General features: G+C 44.5%; 1 protein-coding gene across 1 annotated transcript in view; it reads right to left on the bottom strand.

The window, feature by feature from the left end:
- The window catches only part of BCAS1 (brain enriched myelin associated protein 1), a 65,849-nt gene extending 51,988 nt beyond the window's left edge, over nucleotides 1-13,861 (bottom strand). The window contains exon 1 of the mRNA XM_043553642.1: nucleotides 13,326-13,861. Within this exon, the coding sequence (XP_043409577.1) occupies nucleotides 13,326-13,841 (516 nt within the window). The 5' untranslated portion in view covers nucleotides 13,842-13,861. The remainder of the gene's footprint in view (nucleotides 1-13,325) is intronic.
- Between the last annotated feature and the right edge of the window lie 5,250 nt (nucleotides 13,862-19,111).

Here is a 19,111-nt window from a genome sequence, read left to right as displayed (position 1 = left end):
AGTTGGGAAGGTGATGCCTCAAATATTGAGTTATTTGTGGAATGATCTGTGCTCCTAACTACGAGTATGTCTTTGCTATTCTCATCAGGCCTCCAGATCATTCTCAGCACCAGACATTTTAGACCAAAGCACAAACGTTCCTCAGGAAATATCTGGAAACTTCTTTCATACAAACAGGTGTTCGTGCTGTCAGCTTGTTTTTCATCCGTGTGGAAGAAGCCTAGGTTCCCCCCTTGCTGTTGCCTTCAAAGGGCAAACAGACAGGAACACTAGTTAAGTGATCACAATTTGTCATGTTGAAAAATAATGCCGCCTTATCATAATTTGATTGTCTATAATAAAACCCATATGGAACTTCTGGCACCTTCCTTCAACTGTAAATTGTCAACTGGATTTCAGCCTCTTTAAGCAAGGCCTACGTCGTCAAAGTGAAAACATAAGGCAGAGGGGTCAAGGCCATAAAAGCCTTGTCTGGAGCTATTAGTGATAAATGTCTCCCTCTTCTAGCTTTACCTCTGACGGCGTGTCACTGGTTTCGGTTCGAATGCTGTACCTGGGATCGGCACTTAGCGTACAGTTTAACACAGGAAAATTTGTCTGGAAAACACCGAATGGTACAGAAACCCATTACCCCATTCCTTTCCATCTGTTAGAAATTTGAGCCACATGCTGCCTAGGATAAAAGGGAAAGGTCTCTTTCCTCTCCCACTTGGATGCCCCAACAGCACAAAGGGCATCGTGTGCCAGGCAGCAATGGTCTCCAGACCGTCTTCTTCTGAGAGCCCCGTCACCTGCATGGAGCCATTGTCAGATGGAGGGAGAAAAATGGACTGTGGTTAATTCTTGCAGGTAGAATTTATCTTCCCTTTTGCCTAAAAGGGAAAGCAAATGAATCAACAAGCAGGAAGGAACTGCAAAACCGAAGTCTACGGAAAACGTTTTTGTGGAACTTCAAATTTTCCTAAGCCAATCGGGGTACATATACATCACATATGTTATATACGTCTATATTGCATATATTATATACGTCTATGTCATATGCATTTCCTTTGTGTTACTAGGAAGCTCCAAGCCACCTAAGGAGAGTTTCTCATTGTAGCTAATTTTTATTTTTCCCACTATTCCTGCCCAAATTCACATCAGCTGGTAAAGAAACGCCTTCGCACCGTTTGAGCTTTGGCAAAAACAGGGAAAGAACACAGCGCCTGAGGAATGCTAATCATGGAAGGGCTTCAAAGACTGCCCATCCGATACCACAAAATTCCTCTTGCTCATCCCCTACTAGAGGTTACTACGCACTCGTTGTAAGCGGATTTAATAAGTCGGGGTTATTTCTGAACAAGGAATTGGCACACTAGCTCTGAATTGCAGAGTTCCGGAATTACCGTGAAGAAAAAATAACCTAGTGCAAACTGTCACTACCAGCAGCCTTTCTCCCGGTTGTGGTGCAACCCCGGGGTGGGGGGCCTCAAGCCTCACAGCGCAGCCTAGTGGAGGGATCGGGAAATTTCCTAGACTGTGGTCCTGTATAACCTTACCAGGCAGTGCATGTAGACGAGCGGAGTAAAAATGTAAAGTGCACCCATCATCCCGTTACTGAAAGGGACAGACTGCTACTCACAATGTGCAGTTTTTGTCATTCCACACCCCTCTTTGGGTTCCGGAAGGATGAATATGTGTGGGCAGGCGGGCACGCATGCTTTTTACCCTAAGGGGGTCTTTTCCGATTTTGAAACCCGCTCTCCTCCTTTAATATTGCCCTTCACAGGTCACCCATTCCATCTCTATGTCATGCCAGCCTTTGACGTCCAGTGCAAGGCTGTGTCATAATCAACAGAACAACGCTTTCACTGGATCTTTTCGATCCTCCCAACGGTGCCCTTATAGACGTTGCTGGAATTAAAAAAAGAAAAAAGTCTTGCGGATAAAATTTTGCCCATTTTCTCAATACATTCCGAGACGTCAAACGGCTCATTCCAAACGCACGCTGCTTTGAGACTTTAAAACTGTGTACTGTTAAAGTGCCGGGGTTGAAACAAGCTTCCTAATGATCCGGGGAGTTGATTAAGAAATTATCGAAGATGTCAGAGGGCAATATAAAATAATATAAAGGTATGGAAACGTGAAAGCTGTCTTTTCTTTGTTTTCTGGCATGTTTTCGAAGAGAATTTCAGCTGCGCGACACAGATCCAAAAACGTTCCACGTATCCATTTTCCAACCCCTTTTTCGGGAGAAGAGAGGCAATATTGTTCATTGTATCCGCTTACACTAATTGAATCGGGCTAGGCTGGACCAGCTATCTATCCGGCGTGATGCTCTTTATTGTAAACCGTAAGATCACCACCTGCTTTAACACGCTGTAGACCTAACCTCAGGGTATTAAGAACTCATCTCGTATCTCGGCAGCAGAAGCCAAACACAGCACCTATCCGTGGTACAGCCTCATTAATCCGTCGTGTTGACTGATGCAGAGATATTGTATTTATAAGATTAAATAAAGTGGTTGTGTATTGTGGTCAGAGACGGAGGGTGGAAAGAAATCGATCAAAGAAAGCAATTCACACCTGCTTCCTGTGAATAAGGGTTTTCCATTTTCTCTCTCAGAACTTCTCTCTACTTGAGGGGTAAGTGAATTTGTCAACTTGATTTCCAATGGCAAGTGACATGTGGGTAGAGAATTAAGCAATGAAATGGTCTTTTCCTGCTTCTCCTTCTTTTTGTCCTCAGCAGTCATTGCTTTGGGGATATTCTTAAGGACGCACGACTCGGCATCTGCTTAAAGGCCACCGCGTATGATATAAAATGGAAAAATACATTTGCTGTGGGCAAAGCGTGGGTGGGGAGGGATTCCCAGGGCAAGTCACATCGGGCAAAAGGGATTTGTGGCAGATTCTTCTGTTCCACGATCAGTTTCAACATGTACAAGTTCCAGAGTGATCATGGCATTTCATATTTATTACAGGGAAAACATCCAGCTTAAAAAAAAAAAAAGTATTTCAAAATCTAAAAGCTAATGGACCCACAGCCTAGAATATGTTTGGCATCTGCTTAACAAACACTTCTCAGTAACAAGAAAACTGTTTTGCGTGTTGCCAAAATTAGGTTGTAGACCTTCTAAGAATGGTTTGGCCTTGTGCAGAAAGAGAGAGAAAAACAGTCCCATCCTTTTTCCTGAATTTCTAGATTAGACCAAACTCCTGGGCGCTACCTCTACCCGTTTAATCACCAGCCACCTCTCCAATCTACTTCCTGTCTCAAAACGCTACTCATTTAATTCATAGCCCTTTTTCTACCCTTGGAACTACCTGCTTGCTTATTTTCTTATTCGCTCTTGCTCTCTTCATTGGAATGAAAGCTTTCGTGAGGTACACCATTCTATCTGCCCTACAATCACTCCTGACACAAAGAAAGTACTTGGATGTTTGTTGAATGCATAAATGAAAGCATTCACGCTTCCTGCTTTTATTCTACAACACCTGCCAACAGATTGACTGTCGGGCTGGATTTAGAGTTTATTAACCAGATGGTCACCTAAGTAGCTTTATTTACTTAAAAAATGTTTTTAATGTTTATTTTTTTATTTATATTAGAGAGAGAGACAGAGAGAGTGTGAGCAGGCGAGGGGCAGAGAGATGGAGACAGAATCGGAAGCAGCCTTCAGGCTCCGAGCTGTCAGCACAGAGCCCGACGTGGGGCTCAAACTCAGGAACTGTGAGATCATGACCTGAGCTGAAGTCAGATGCTGAACCCACTGAGCCATCCAGGTGCCCCCCTAAGTAGCTTGAAATTGTGATAAGTGCTAGGAAGGAAGGAAAGTGGTCTGTGATGGAGATATTTCACTTTGCTCTCAGCCCTACCACAGGAAAATAATAATGCAGGTGTTATAGCAAAGGACAACCCCCACGCCACACTGTTGGGAACAAGGGAGGGGTGGGGACTGGATGGGCTGGAGAGTCAATGTCCCATCTCCAGGGGCAGCCACAACTCACATTCTATCTGAGAACACAGGACGAAACTTCCCACTTCCCAGAAAGGTCCAAAACGTGGATCTGTGTTCAAAGTTTATCATCTTAAAATATTGTCAACTTGATCAATTCCGAAGTATTATCAATAAATGAAAATAGACCCAAAACACTGTGAGATTCACATAGACTTTATGTCTGATTTGCGGCCTCCAACAGGAGGCCATTTTCCAACTTGGGTCTACATGCCTAACTCAGCATTTCTGAGAACAGTCCCTCGAAAGTTCTGGCCAGCTGGTTAGAGGACCAGTAGTTTTATGGACAATCAAGTTGGAGAAACTCTCAGTTAAACAAACTGAATCAGGTCTGCAGGACTTCTCAGGTCTTTAGGAAGCTGATATCCATTGGGAATCTTCAGGAGAGAAGATAAGGCAAACAGTATTTTCTTTTTTCCTTTTCTTAATATAATTTATTGTCAAGTTGGCCAACATACAGCGTACACAGTGTGCTCTTGGCTTTGGAGTAGATTCCTGTGATTCATCACCTCCATACAGCACCCAGGGCTCATCCCAACAAGTGCCCTCCTCCTTGCCTACACCCATTTCCCCCTCTCTTCCACCCCCCATCAACGCGGAGTTTGTTCTCTGTATTTAAGAATCTCTTACGGTTTCAGAGAGGGAGGCAAACCATAATAGGATTTTCTAAAACTCTGGTGGTGAGCCCTGTTTCTAGGCACATCTCATTGGACTGATGTTGCATAGAATTCGAATTAACTAATGTCCCAAAGTATTAGCTTCAGAAATTTTTAAAAATGTATTTTAAGCCCCCTTTTGAGGGGGTTCAAAATGTTCACAATGGTCCCTGTTTTTGAACTTCTAGGCCCAGGGGCTAAACGTGTGGGTGCTGGTGGTGAATTCCAGTTCCGCTCCTTTCTACCCGGATGATCTTCTGCACGTTATTTCCTCTCTCTGTGAGTTAGTAAAGGCTCAATAAAGTAGGACTGCTTGGCTGCCTTCGCTGCCTTTGCTGCCTTCGCTGCTCCTTCGCTGGAAGGAGCGAATCAGACTGGATGACACCAAGGGGAAAGCTAACTCAAAATCTGTTTTGCAAATTCATTGCAAAACACCAGTCACTTGATATTCAACCATGATTATTAACACCATAACATGTTAAAGACTGATTTAAAAAAACCGAATAAATGATACAGTTATGCGATTCTACATAGCTTATCTCAGTGAAGGCATCTCTATCCTGCATGCATTTGAAGTCATTTCCTCTTTCAAGTTGTGTCAGGCAGAGCTGATAATGAGAATATATTCCAAGATTCTTTGCAAAGTGGTGACATGATGTGCACCAGCTTTATTCTTGTTAGGTTCACCTCACAAACATTGCTGCATGCCAACAGGTGCCAGGCATTGAGAATAATACCAAACTGCCTAAGACACAGTCACGTCCCTCAAGTTCACCGTCTCTGTATATGAGAAGGGTGATTATGGTAGAAGAAATTCTTTCGGACTTCATATTGTGACCATTAGTGGATTGGAAAACAGCTCAGTGCGTCAAGACCAGCATTAAAACCATCAAACAGCAGAGCATTAGAAAAGAATACAAGGGGCGCCTGGGTGGCTCAGTCGGTTAAGCGTCCGACTTCGGCTCAGGTCATGACCTCGCGGTCCATGGGTTCAAGCCCCGTGTCGGGCTCTGTGCTGACAGCTCAGAGCCTGGAGCCTGTTTCAGATTCCGTGTCTCCCTCTTTCTCTGACCCTCCCCTGTTCATGCTCTCTGTCTCAAAAATAAATAAATGTTAAAAAAATTAAAAAAAAAAGAAAAGAATACAAAATGTCAGCATGTGTTCCGTGCTGTAAGAACAGCACTGTTCTGTGCATTCTTTGCTGCATTCATGAGCATGTGCATCAGGTCAAGGTGTAAAATCTATTTTTTCCTGTGGGTCATGGTCAAACGAGGCAGTTGTGCAATGAGTGAATTCAAGTAAATTACCCTGAGGGCGGGAGGCACCGGATCTCTGTCGGCTCCATTCACGCGATGATTTCCCGATATAAAGTTGGATCGAGAAAAATCTATCTGGTTTCTATTGATGGCAGATCATCTCTGCTGAAGAGTCTGTTCGCTGCTGAAGAAACTTGACAAGCTCCGCCTCGTACCTTGACACAGATATGTGACTGGATCTACCATCGACCTTCGGAAACTTCTCTTCCCTTTCATAGGACACCATGACTGTGTGTGTGCACTACTTGGACCTCTGGCAGCCATCTAGACGCCACAAGTGACAAAATCTGTGTACCGAGCCAATCATACATGGCAGGTGCTGGAGACTGACTCATGCTAGGGCTAGGGAGATGTCGAACCAACGTAAACCCCTTACCTCCAGAATTCTTATTATGCTCAAGAAATAATAAATTCTCCTCATTAACTATGCCACCAGTGATTGGGCGAGCTATTTCTTTTCTTCTCTTCTTTTCTTTTCTTTTCTTTTCTTTTCTTTTCTTTTCTTTTCTTTTCTTTTCCTCACAGCCAAAGGTACCTGAAATGATACACTACTCAAAGTCCGACATACTGGAAGACCATTTGAGCTATTTTGTAATTCTTTATTTCTAACTTTCTGAGGACTTAGAAAACATCCTGTTTTATTTAGTCATTGCTACTGACTGCCCGGGTCATCCTCTATCCTTTACAATACCCCCTCAGGCACTATCTTCCTCTTCTGAATGAAAGCACCAGGTTTTGAAATGACTGAGTGACACATGCTTTGGGAACGGATGGCTGCCAGTGGATGATTATGGTTTTGCCACTCACTTCACGTCTCTGAGCTCTAGCTTCCTCATCTGTTAAGTGGTAATAAAAATATCTACCTTGGGGTGGCACCTGGGTGGCTCAGTGGTTAAGCATTCAACTCTTGACCTTGGCTCAAGTCATGATCTCCAGTCTGTGCGTTCGAGCCCCGCATTGGGCTCTGTGCCGGCAATGCGGAGCCTGCTTGGGATTCTCTCTCTCCCTCTCTCTCTCTGTCCCTCCCCTGCTCTCTCTCTGTCTTTCTCAAAAATAAATAAATAAATATTAAAAAAGTTTTTTAGACATCTACCCTGTTGTACTGTTATAAGAATCAAAGCAGGTAGCAGATAAAATATGCAAAATACTTCCTACGCAGCCTATGAATAATGAATTGTTAAAAAGTGAGGCAATTATTATTATTAACTCCACCTCACAGCTAATAAGTGGTAGAATCTGAACTCCTTTCCGGATCAGTCAAGGTCCTAACACTTGCACATGACCTCTGCTGCGGAAAACATTTCATATCAAATGTTTTGTGGTGCTAAATCCATGCAATTTATAAACATTATACTAGTAGAGCTAAAAACCCTGCTTACTCCGTAATTTATGTAATTTAAGGTGGATTTTCCCTCTGTACTGACAAAGTCTTTGGGGTGGATAGTTCTCTTTGCCTGTTGGAATGGCCTGGCCTTGCGGCTGACAGGTAGGCCAGACAATAAAAAACCACAGCTTAAAGTTCACTTAGCGCTCAAACCTTGGAATTAGGTGAGTTTTAAATGTTTAAATTTGAGACTAACTTGTCATTTGCAATGTTGCACACCCTAACATTTAAAAAAAGTTAAATCGAAATATCCTCAAATGAATATTCAATTTCACAGAGTCACAACACTATCGCACAAGTTTCAAAAAAATGGTAAAAACATAATGTGGAGCGTAGAAAGTATGGGCTTTGGGGTTGGGCAATTCTCTTCAGCTACGTAGCTTGGAGTCAATGATTCAGTTTCCCTAGAGCTTGGATTTCTTCATCTGGAAAATAGTAAAGATCTAGAAATCCCCACTTATGCTCTGATGTTTCAAGATGATCCCTTGGGGGCACCCGGGTGGCTCAGTTGGTTGAGCGTCCGATTTTGGCTCAGGTCATGATCTCGTGATTTGTGAGTTTGAGCCCCGAGTTGGGCTCTGTGCTGACAGCTCAGAGCCTGGAGCCTGCTTCGGATTCTGTGTCTCCCTCTCTCTCTGCCCCTCCCCTGCCTGTGCTCTGTCTCTCTCTGTCTCTCAAAGATAAATAAACATGAAAAAAAAGAAGATGATTCCTTCAAAGCGATTTCGCAACAGAATTTGACTTAGCCTATAATATAAAAAAGAAATACTAGAGGATTCATGTCACCAGAAACCACCCAGGAGTGGGGACATCTGGTCAGCCTCATGGAGAACTTGGCACTTGAAGGTGAAGTGAATTTTAAAAAGAAAAAAATTTTTTAATGTTTATTTTTGAGAGAGACAGAGACAGAGCATCAGCAGGGGAGGGGCAGAGAGAGAGGGAGACACAGAATCCAAAGCAGGCTCCAGGCTACGAGCCATCAGCACAGAGCCCAGCGCAGGGCTCGAACTCACGAGCTATGAGATGGTGACCTGAGCCGAAGTCAGATGCTCAACCAACTGAGCCACCCAGGTGCCCCATGAATTTTTGATAAAGAGAGACAAAGAGAACCAGGAGGAGAAAATGCAGAGAAGCAGGTCACACATGGGCTGTTCTGACTGGGTACTTTTAAGAGAATAGTGGGAAATATAGTTGGAAAGATACGGGAAAGATGGTAGAGACCCTTGAACGTGACACTAAGAAGCCACAGCTTGTAGGCAAGGGCATTGAACTTCTATTGTTTCTAAAATAATTTTACAACTCCTGCACCTTTTTGGTTTTTAACCCAAATCCGGACTTCCGCCTCTGGTGATTTCGCTTTCAAATTAGACTCACCCGTGCTATCTCAGTGAGGTTTGGCCGAGGACTACGGAAGGGCAGAGTAAAAGACAAAAATGTTGATTCATAGGTGGGGGCGGGGTGGGGGGGAAGGAAAGCCATGATATTAATAATAGCTGAATTTTCTTCTTCTCAAAATGCAAGATCTCTGGGCTAAGTTCACTCCCCATGGCTTATCTCGTTTAATTTTCCCAAGTGTGAATGATGTGAAATTGTGCTCAATACTATTATTATCTCCATTTTACAGATGAAGAAACCGAGGCTCAGAGAGGTGTAGTCACTTGTCCAAGGTCACGCGGTCAGGAGGCGACAGAGGCCGAGTTGCAATGTAAGCTGCTTGATTGCAAGGCTTCTTTATACCTGCTTTTACACCATGTAGGATTCTGGAAATCTTGGTTCTCTCATTCCACTTCTCCCACCAAACAGCAGTGGCAGGATGGAGTGTCCATTACGTGAAATGAGGAAGCCCGTAGATCACACAGGTAGGCATGTTGTTGCTTGTTGTTGGGTGTGAATGAGGAGTTCAGTTTTGCACACATTGAGGTCGGGCGAACCTTTGACTGGAGATGTCGAAATTCAAGAATATGTGTCAAGAGGCAGCTGGATATTTAAGGCTGGACTTGAGGAGTGGGTGTAGGCTATAGACATGAACTTGGGGCGCGTCAGCAGGAGGCTGCATCTAAACCCTTGGGACTCTACGGAAATAACTGTAGTCAGAGACGATGTCTAAGAATTCAGTTCTGGGGAACTCCAACGTTTAGAAGATAAGATCCAGCAAAAGAGATTGAGGAACTCCTTAATCAGCGAGGGGGAGAAACTGGCAACTAAGTGAGGGTGATATTTCCAGAAGGAAGGGTCGCCGATGTGGCTGGCAAGTCCAGTGGGATAGGTCTGAGACGTCCGGGGCTTGGCAGCCGCGTTGAGGGTTGGGGGAGGCCACATCCTGACCACATTGACAAGAACAGTTTATGTGGAGGAGAAAAGCCTGAATGGAGTGTGTTCAAGAGAGAAAAGGACACGAGGAAGCAAAAACAGTATTTTCCTTAATATCTGGAGCCTGCATGAATTTGGGGATCACTGTACTTATCACAGCTTCCCGTAAAAAATTATCTCTTAAGGGGCGCCTGGGTGGCTCAGTTGGTTAAGGGTCCGACTCTTGATTTTGGCCCAGGTCATGATCTTGCAGTTTGTGGGACTGAGCCCTGCAGTGCAGGATCCTGCTTGAGATCTCCCCCACCCCCACCTCTCTCTGCCCCTCCCCCATGTGCATGCATGTGTACCCGAACATACGCTCTCTCTCTCTCTCTCTCAAAATAAATAAACTTAAAAAAAATTATGTCTCTTACTAGATCTTTGAAGGACTAGACTGTGATTCATCTTTTAAACCTTTGCAAAGGTTGGTGTTTAAATAACAGTTGCAGGATTTAATAAAACTTTAGAAGAAAGGCATCTTCTTGTTCAGATCTCTTGAATCTGTGCTTGGTAACAGGTTAAGCCCCGCCCCTCCCCTTTCCCTCCAACACAAAGACACTTCTGGAATTACTGGTTGGCAACAGACACTTAGTGTGTTTTTTTAAACCGATGAAGATCAAATTTTCATTATGGGTTTTTTGTTTTTGTTTTTTTTTTTTTTGGACAATGAATCTCTTAAGTGTGTATCTAATAGCTCTGGTTCAATTGTCGAGGGGCTGGAAAAATTAAGAAAAAACAAATCTCATCCCTGCCAACACAGTTTGTGTGAATCACAGCTCAGTGAAACCTTTCAGGCATAGAATTTATCTTTTCTTTGACCTATGCACTAAATGCTTCATTTGTTCATGAATTCTGGCCTTGTTTTAATTCTGCTATGCTCTGAATGTAGTTTTATGAGGCACAAAAATAAGATTGTCGACCCGAAAACACAGAAGATTTGTGTGCCTCTCCCAGAATGCAATGGGGGCATCCTTCCCCCAGTTCACAGCTCTGCAGGTTTGCGGCTGGAACTCCAAGCCAGGAAGAAGCATGCAGTGAGACAGGGGGGAAAGGTTCGTGCGGGTGGGTGGGGAGGGGACAGCTGATGTGGCTGAACCCAAGGCATAATTTACGCTAAGAATTCTGAATCAATACATTGACGGCCATTTATGCATAGTGTGGTACTCCCACCAGGAAAGCCATTGGCTGAGAAGTTTTATTCGTGTTACTTTCCCGGGACTGGATTCTCTCATTGCACTCCTAGAACAATCGATCCCTCCTCCTCCCTCCCCTTCCCCCAAAAGCCGTCTGTACAGCCAGGGATCGGATGAGAAACCTTAATAGTCAGGAGGCTGTGGTTTGTTTACAGTCCTCACGGATGCATGTATTTGAATGTCCGCAAGTTCGCAGACTAAAGGAGAAATAAATGGCGTAGCCTAGCTTTCCCATGTTTTACCTGCATATAGTTCGGGGTGGTACTCGATATTTAAATTCCAGTGATGTTGCCAATAAAAACATGGAAATTTGTAGTGCAACAAGACCAAATGCAAACCTCACTGGTGAATCTTAGGGAGCTGACTCGCTTTTTTTTCTGACAGTGTGAGGGTCTTCTGAGGGGCCACTGTAACTTTAAAATATCACCCACGGGCTTGACTCTATCAGATACCTGCCATGTTCCCCATACAAACCCCCATTTTCTGAACTGTATCTCATTTTGGAACTCACCCCACTCAATTCGAGGTGCTGTCCCTAAGGGTCTCCAACAACAAAACACTGGGTTGGTAAAGTACAAGTCTGAACTTCCCTGTGCTTTTCTTAGAACAGGAGTGGATTGACCGCATTGGGGCTTTATGGTTAAAAATGTTTAAGCGTCCGGTATCAGATGCTACACTGGTTTTCTTAATTAAGGTGGGGATTTGGATAAGTTACTTAGACACCTGTCTCCAGATGGGTAAAGCTCAGTCCTTCATCCTTGTCCAGTAAGTAACTCAATCTTTTCCTGACTCCAGTGATGGGTTGGCTTTGGATGCCCCAGTGAATGAAACGTGATTATTCAAAAAAATCACAACCTCAGAACAGCCTTAGGAGCCCACGATGGATAAATGAGAACTCAACAAGAGTTTCCACTCAGAGTCAGGTAGTAAATCGTTTCTCAAATATTCATGAATATGGATGACCAGTTTCTAGCCCCAAGACAAATAACATTCCAACTCCCGGTTTATACGTTTGATGGAATGTTCTAGGAGCCAGGGAGGCCAATTCTCTTTGTGTCGGAGCACCCTGCCCAACACACGGCCTCCCCAGCGAGAGCACTTGGCATCTCCCATAATAATGGTGGTGGTGGGGGTGAGGGGGTTGTACCGCATTTCTTCCTGGACCAAAGTCCCTGAGGACAAGGGCTCTGTCCCAGCCTCCACTGTAGCCTGGCCTCACCTGCACCCGGCAGCATCCCACTCAGTAAAGATTTGGTGCCTGGATGCGTTTGAAAACTTACTTTGAATTATACAGAAAGCTATTCGATTGGCATCTGAACTGGTGCATTTGGGGAACCGGGCATTTGCGGGACAAGTTCTTAAGCTTTTGAAAGAAAAATTGAAAATCAGTTTGTGCAGTAGAAATTTACAGAAAGATCAAGAACGCTGATAGAGCCCGAACCCACGAACCTGATGACTTTTCCCCAATTTTAACTCTCCAGAACTTACAGCTGGTGCCTGACATTTACAGTATAATGTTTGACACGGTCCCGCGTGCATTGAAACCACAGACTGAGGTGATACTCATTTTCCTTATGGAGAATAATATATCCGTACAGCGCTTAGAACAGAGCCTGGTATACTGTAAGTGCTCAATACGTGACAGCCAGTGTTATTAGCAACTTCCCTTGAAACACAGTGTATCAACTTTTATTTCCTTCTTCATTGAAGGAGTTTCTTTTCTCGGCCGAACACAAACAAACTCAAGATAAAAAGCAAATGCTCTTTTTCAGATCAAAAGAACTCGTGTTTCTTTGTGCAGGAAAGAAAGCAGCTGATGTGGAATACCTCCTTTAAAAATATCTAGTTTTTACAAAGATATGACCCCGGCTTGTGGGAAAATAATTAGTACATAAAAGGGTCTGCCCAGAGCTGTAAAACCTCTTTATTTAAACCCATGCTTTGGTGCAAAAGATAGTTAAAGATCAATCCAGGCTATTAAAAATAAGAAATGAAATGTATTCCAACAAAAGCCTATAAACATGCTGGTTGTGAAACAAGCTACCGAGGCCAGGCGAGGTATTTAAGTCTTTTAGGAACCGTTTTTATTCTGCTAAGGCCTTTCCCTCCAGACTCCATTGATCATAAATGCAACCTGTCTTCCTCTACCTTTGATAAATGGAAGGACGGATTCATCTGTATGTAACTCACCTCCTCTCTTCTTTTACATAAAACAGATGCCACAGCTGTTATTGTTCTTCAAACAGATGTTTCTGTCCACAGGAACATGGGGGACACTACAATGTGCCATTTGTTCTAGAGGGCTGCGTACCTTGTCGGGGCCCCTTGGCGACTGGAGAGCAATATAGACGCCATCCGCTTACCCCATCAGAGCTCTCCCCCCACCCCCCGGAGCTTAACAAAAGGGGTCGTCCCTCGTCAGCACTTACCCTCTCTGCAGGGACATCATCGGGCGGCCTTGACAATCCAGGGACTTCCTCGGCCTGGTCCTGACGCTCCGCGCTCTTGGCTTCCTGTTGGCTGTCCACTGGTGCCTTTTCCCGTCCCTTGTCCAGTTTGAAGAGTTTGTCAAAAAAGCCGGAGTCCTTAGGCTTGGCGGGGGCTGTTCCCCCTGACTCAGGTGAGACGGGCGCTGGTCCCCAAGCGGCAGAGACGCCTTCGTCCCCGGCTGGGCTCTGCCCCGGGGTTTTATCTGGGTCGTGCCCCCGTGCAGCTGCCCCCGGAAGAGTCACGCTCTCACTTGGTTCTTTGTTCCCTAGAGCTTTATTGGAGCTGACATCAAGCTTCACTGACCCAGTGGATGCATCCGTGGCTTGGTCTCCAGCACGTCCTGGTACAGGCCGAGCGAGTGTCAAGAAAAAACGAGATTTAGCAGCTGGCGCCCCGGCTTTGGCCTCGTTCCCAAGATTCTTTCCGTTGGCATCCGCAACAGCGCTCATCTCCATTGTCTCGGGGGAAGAAGTGACCGCATTATCCTCCTTGACACTTATTCCCAAATCAACTGTAAACACAAAGACAAACAGCAGTTATTCAGCCCGGCGAGGAAATTCAAGGATCGATAATGGACTCCAAACGTTTGATATACAAAGGCCAGAATGCAGCCGGGGCTCTGTGGCTGTCCGGTCACGCTGCAAAGCAGAACCTGGTCACCTAGAACTCCTGTGACCTTGCTAGGAGAAAAGCCAGTTCGCAGAAAGCCCACACCAGGCGCTGCACTAGTGACACGCACGTTAATGACGCTGTCGGCCTGTTGCAGGGATCTCGAGAGAAGAGTGTTGTCACGATATCAACTGGGAGGCAGCACAGCGGTCGGGAGCTTGGGCTCTGGAGCTAGAACAAAGTTTCTCAACCTTCTGACTTCTGACATCGGGGGCTGGATCATTCTTTGCCAGAGGGGCTCCTCTTGTGCGCTGCAGGATTCTTAGCAGCATCCCTGGCCTCTACCCAATAGATTCCAGGGCCACCCCCAAGTTGTGACAACCCAAGATGCCCCCCTATGTCCCCTGGGGGCCAAAAATCACTCACGTTTGAGGACCGCTGAGCTAAAGTGTCTATCTGCACCTGAGGTACCCAACCGTCCCATGCCTCAATTTTCTGGTAAATTCAGGCAAAGAGTAGAACTTCCCTCCTAATTTGGTTATGAAGGTTACATGACTTAATATGCTTAAAACACATAGAACTGTGCCTGATGCATGTTGGTCACTGTCATTATTCACGAGTGAGAAACCTGGCCACCAGAGAGGTTGATGCACCTCCCCACGGCTGCCCAGTGAGCTGGTAAGAAACAGCGTGTGGTCAGGGGCAGACACCTGACTCTGAAGTTTGTGCTCTGTCTTACCATGAGGCCTATATCAGCAGAGACTAAGGGGAGATTATTAAAAGTAGCACTCGGAAAGTTTCCAGAAGGCTGGGAAAACAAACGTCCACGCAAGAAGGCCAATTAGACTTCAGGTGGCCCGGAATCAGAGGCATAGATAGGGTCAGCTTGTGGATGCAGGCTCCGCCCCCTCTGGGGAGGGGCCCTGGCATCCAGCTGTTTCTGCTTTGACCGCTGTGTGGGTCCCGTTGAACTGCTCTCTTTCCTCGTTGCCTTTTCTAAAGCAGTGCAATATTCACGGGGGGCGGGGGGGGGGGGGGAGACACCGCAAATTTTGGAATCAAAGTTAAAGATCAAGATTCTCTACTGATAAGCTGTGTGACCTTGGGCAAGTCACCAAACACCTTTGAATTTCCTCATCCCTCAGATGGGAATGCTAACAGCTCCCTTGCAGCATTTGCCCGGATGTTTAAGGGACACAGACTGCTTAATAATTGACAGGCACTGTGATTATCTTGGAGGATTCTCCCATGCCTTTGCCAGCATTGCAGTTTGCTTTATCCAGGTGCAGCCAGCCACTTTTAAAATATCTGTTTGCAGGAAGAGAGAAAGAGAAAAGGGAGGATCTGTTGGTCTGCTCGTACGGCTTGTTAATATGCGTGAGAAACACACACACACACACACACACACACACACTTCTATCAGCAATTGTTTTTGCCAAACTCTGGTATCTCCCAGTGTTTAGAGTCGGGAGCAAACATAAAGGAGAGAGAGAGAGACAGACAGACAGACAGAGAGACAGACAGACAGAGAAGAGCTGGATTCCTAGGTAGAATGAAGGGTTGTCTCTGAGGAACACGGAAAGGACAGTACAGAGGACAGTGATAAGCACTAGGTTGTGATATTCCTCACAATCTCGGACCTCAAGGAAGTCACCCCGTAGGGGCACTGGGTATGTCACCCAGCTCTTCCTCACCCCTTTCCTGTGCTCTAGGAATTCATAACCGTGGTAAACGCTGTACTCAGGGCAAGAAGGCGGGAGGGAGAGCCGGAATAAGGAAGTGATAGATGTCAGGGTGCTGAGTAAGCCAGGCAGGCAGCTGACGCATCACAGTGAATATAAATGAATTGTGGGGATGGCCCATGCCAGGAGAAGAGGAAACAGTTGACAAAAAGGCAGAGACTGAGATTCAAAACAAGGGAGGGCTTTTCGAATTGCCAAGAGCATCAGCCTGTCTCTTTCCCTTTTTCCTCTCTTCTTGACTCTCCAGACGGGAATCAAAAGAGCTAACGGTACATGAGAGTGTCCCGCTCAGGGAAAAAGTCTTTGAAAAGAAAACGCTTCTCCAGGAAAGACTTTTTAAAAATTGGCCCATATCGTTGTCTTAGTTTCGGGCGTACAACGTGATAATTCTATATTGGTATACACTCCATACCGTTCGTATATATGACAGCAAGTCTGGTGACCATCTGCCGCCACGCGGTTGACCCCCCCTTCACCCTGTTCACCCACCTCCCAACCCTCCCGACCCCTCTGATCACGACCACTCTGTCCTCTGCATCTGCAAGTTTTGTTTGTCCATTTGTCTGTTATATTCCACATATACGTGACTGTGACATTTGTCTCTCTCTGTCTGACTTATTTCACTTAGCACAGTATCTTCAAGGGCCATTTACGTTTTTGCAAATGGCAAGATTTTCTTCTTTCTTATGGCCAAGTAGTATTGATTTTATATATATATATATATATATATAGTGTATATATATATAATATGTATATATATGTATGTATATAATATGTATACAATCTGCGTGTATATATATTATACACACACACACACACACACACACACGCACATATACCACCTCTTTACCCATTCATCTGTTGATGGACACTTAGGTTGTCTCCATATCCTGGCTGTTGTAAATAATGCCGCGACGAACATGGGGATGCGGGTATCTTTTGGGAATTCGGGTTTTCATTTCCTTTGGATAAATACCCAGAAGTGGAATTTCTGGATCATATGGTAGTTCTATTTTTAATTTTTTGAGGAACCCTCATGCTGTTTTCCGCGGTGGCTACACCAATGTGCATTCCCACCAATGGTGTACAAGGGTCCCCTCTCTCCATATCCTCACCAACACTTGTGATTTCTTGTCCTTTTGATAGTAGCCTTTCCGATAGATGTGAGGTGATATCTCAGTGTGGTTTTTATTTGGATTTTCCTCATAATTATTGATGCCAAACACTTTTTCATGTGCTGGTGGGCTATCTGCATGTCTTCCTTGGAAAATGTCTATTTACATTCTCTGCCCATTTTTAAATCAGATTTTTTTTTTTTTGCTACTGAGCTGAGTTTTTTATACATTTTGGATATTAATCCTTTATTGAATACATGATTTACAAATATTTTCTCCCATTCAGTGGGTTGCTCTTTTTTATTGTGCTGATGGTTTCCTTTGCTGTGCAGAAGCTTTTAGGTTTGAGGTAGTCCCTGGATAGACTTTAAAAAGTGCCAATATATTGCTTTAATATAGGATAAATTCCTTACATTCCAGGTATCTAGGCTGCACCTCAGTGCATTTACAAATCACGGTAGATGAAAACTATATAGCTCTTCATGTTAGAGAATGGGAAAAGTATGTTTTACAACTTATAAGAACTAGCACTTCCTAGATGGGGCATTCCACGATAATGAAGGTCTGCCCCCCAAACTTGGTGAATGCATATGCAAGTCTATCACCCAGAGCTTCTAGTTCCTTTACTAAAATGCTTACTTCCCAGGAGGGCCTGTGATCTAAGCTAGAATAATCCTGTGGCTTTTGCTGAACCCATTAGAACAGAGTTACACCCTTTATGCTTGGCTTGGCAAACCAGCGGGGATGCATCTGTTAGGGGTGGCCTTGGCCATCACATTCACAAGTACTTGCCTGAGAACCAACACAGATGAAAGCAGAGTCAAAAGATTCAGGGAATAAATGCCCGATGAGGACATTTGAACACCTGGATCCAGCTGTGCCTGAAGGTGAAATTTACCGTTACGTGGCCAACAGATCTTTTTTTTTTTCTTTTTTTTCACTTATGCCAGTTTCTATTAAGTATATACTCAGTGACTTGGAGAGAATTTCAGAGAATTGGCCAGTACCTATTCCACTTGTGAAGTAATGGCTAGCAATCTTCTTCTTGGGAAGTTGTCTCCAGGCTCTTCAAGTCTGTCTAGGAGGCATTTACTTGGGAGGAAGGAGGATAAGGAGAATGAAACAAGGAAGTAAGTAAGTTCCAAGGAACTGGATAGAAGAGCCACCAACTCTTTGTCTTTGCATTTAAAGTGAAGGAGAAAAAAATCCACTTTGGGAGAGAGATTGCAACCTCTTGAGACCTTCAATAAACATTAGAAACAAAATATTTCAAAAAAAAAAAAAAAAAAGAAACAAAATATTTCCATGGGGTGCCTGGGTGGCTCAGTCAGCTAGGTGTCTGACTTTAGCTCAGGTCATGATCTTGCAGTTTGTGAGGTCAAGCCCCACATTGGGCTCTGTGCTGACAGCTCAGAGCCTGGAGCCAGCTTCTGATTCCGTGGATTCTGTGTCTCCCTCTATCTCTCTGCCCCTCCACCGCTCACGCTCTGTATTTCTCTCTCAAAAATAAATAAACATTAAAAAATTGTTTTTTAAAAAATAAAAAAAAGAAAGGAAATATTTCCTAAGATATCGACTTAAATGCACACACAACACACACACGCACACACACACACATCCGATCTGTGAATGAATAGGAACAAAATCCATCGGAGTTACAGGCTTTATACCGTTGCAAAGATAATTTTTGTTTACATGGCGTCCTCACATTATTATGGAAAGAATTGAACAGTGCCTTCTAGATGATCGGAACTCAGCTTTCAATTCCTATGAAAAATCTTGAGAGAAGCCCATCCCGAATCTGGTTCCAATAAAAAGTTTTCTCCTAAAGCAGACAAACAGATGACATACCAAAGAGATTTTACTTTCCATGAAAAAAATGAGTAAGAGTTTAAGGAAGATAAAAAGGAATCAAGCAGAACGCACATGACAGACCCCAACTATCTAGGAGGGTTGAAAATTTTGATCTTTCTACTGTAGAAAATGCATTTTGTATTATGCGTGTGGCTTTTTAGAAGAAAGCCATCTTATGCAGACATGTGATTGAAAACTTATTTCCAGTGGCTTTTCAGCATAATTGTTAAGAACTTAGATGGTGGAGCAGAGGACCTCGGTTTGACTCTAAAATATTAAATACAGGTAGTCTTTGGGGCACCTGGGCGGCTCAGTCGGTTGAGCGTCCGACTTCGGCTCAGGTCATGATCTCACGGTCTGTGAGTTCGAGCCCCGCATCGGGCTCTGTGCTGACAGCTCGGGGCC

This window comes from Prionailurus bengalensis, chromosome A3, assembly GCF_016509475.1.
Source record: "Prionailurus bengalensis isolate Pbe53 chromosome A3, Fcat_Pben_1.1_paternal_pri, whole genome shotgun sequence".
NCBI classification, from domain to species: Eukaryota; Metazoa; Chordata; class Mammalia; order Carnivora; family Felidae; genus Prionailurus; species Prionailurus bengalensis.
The sequence above is the reverse complement of the archived record's forward strand: the minus strand, read 5'-3'. Positions and strand labels throughout refer to the sequence as shown.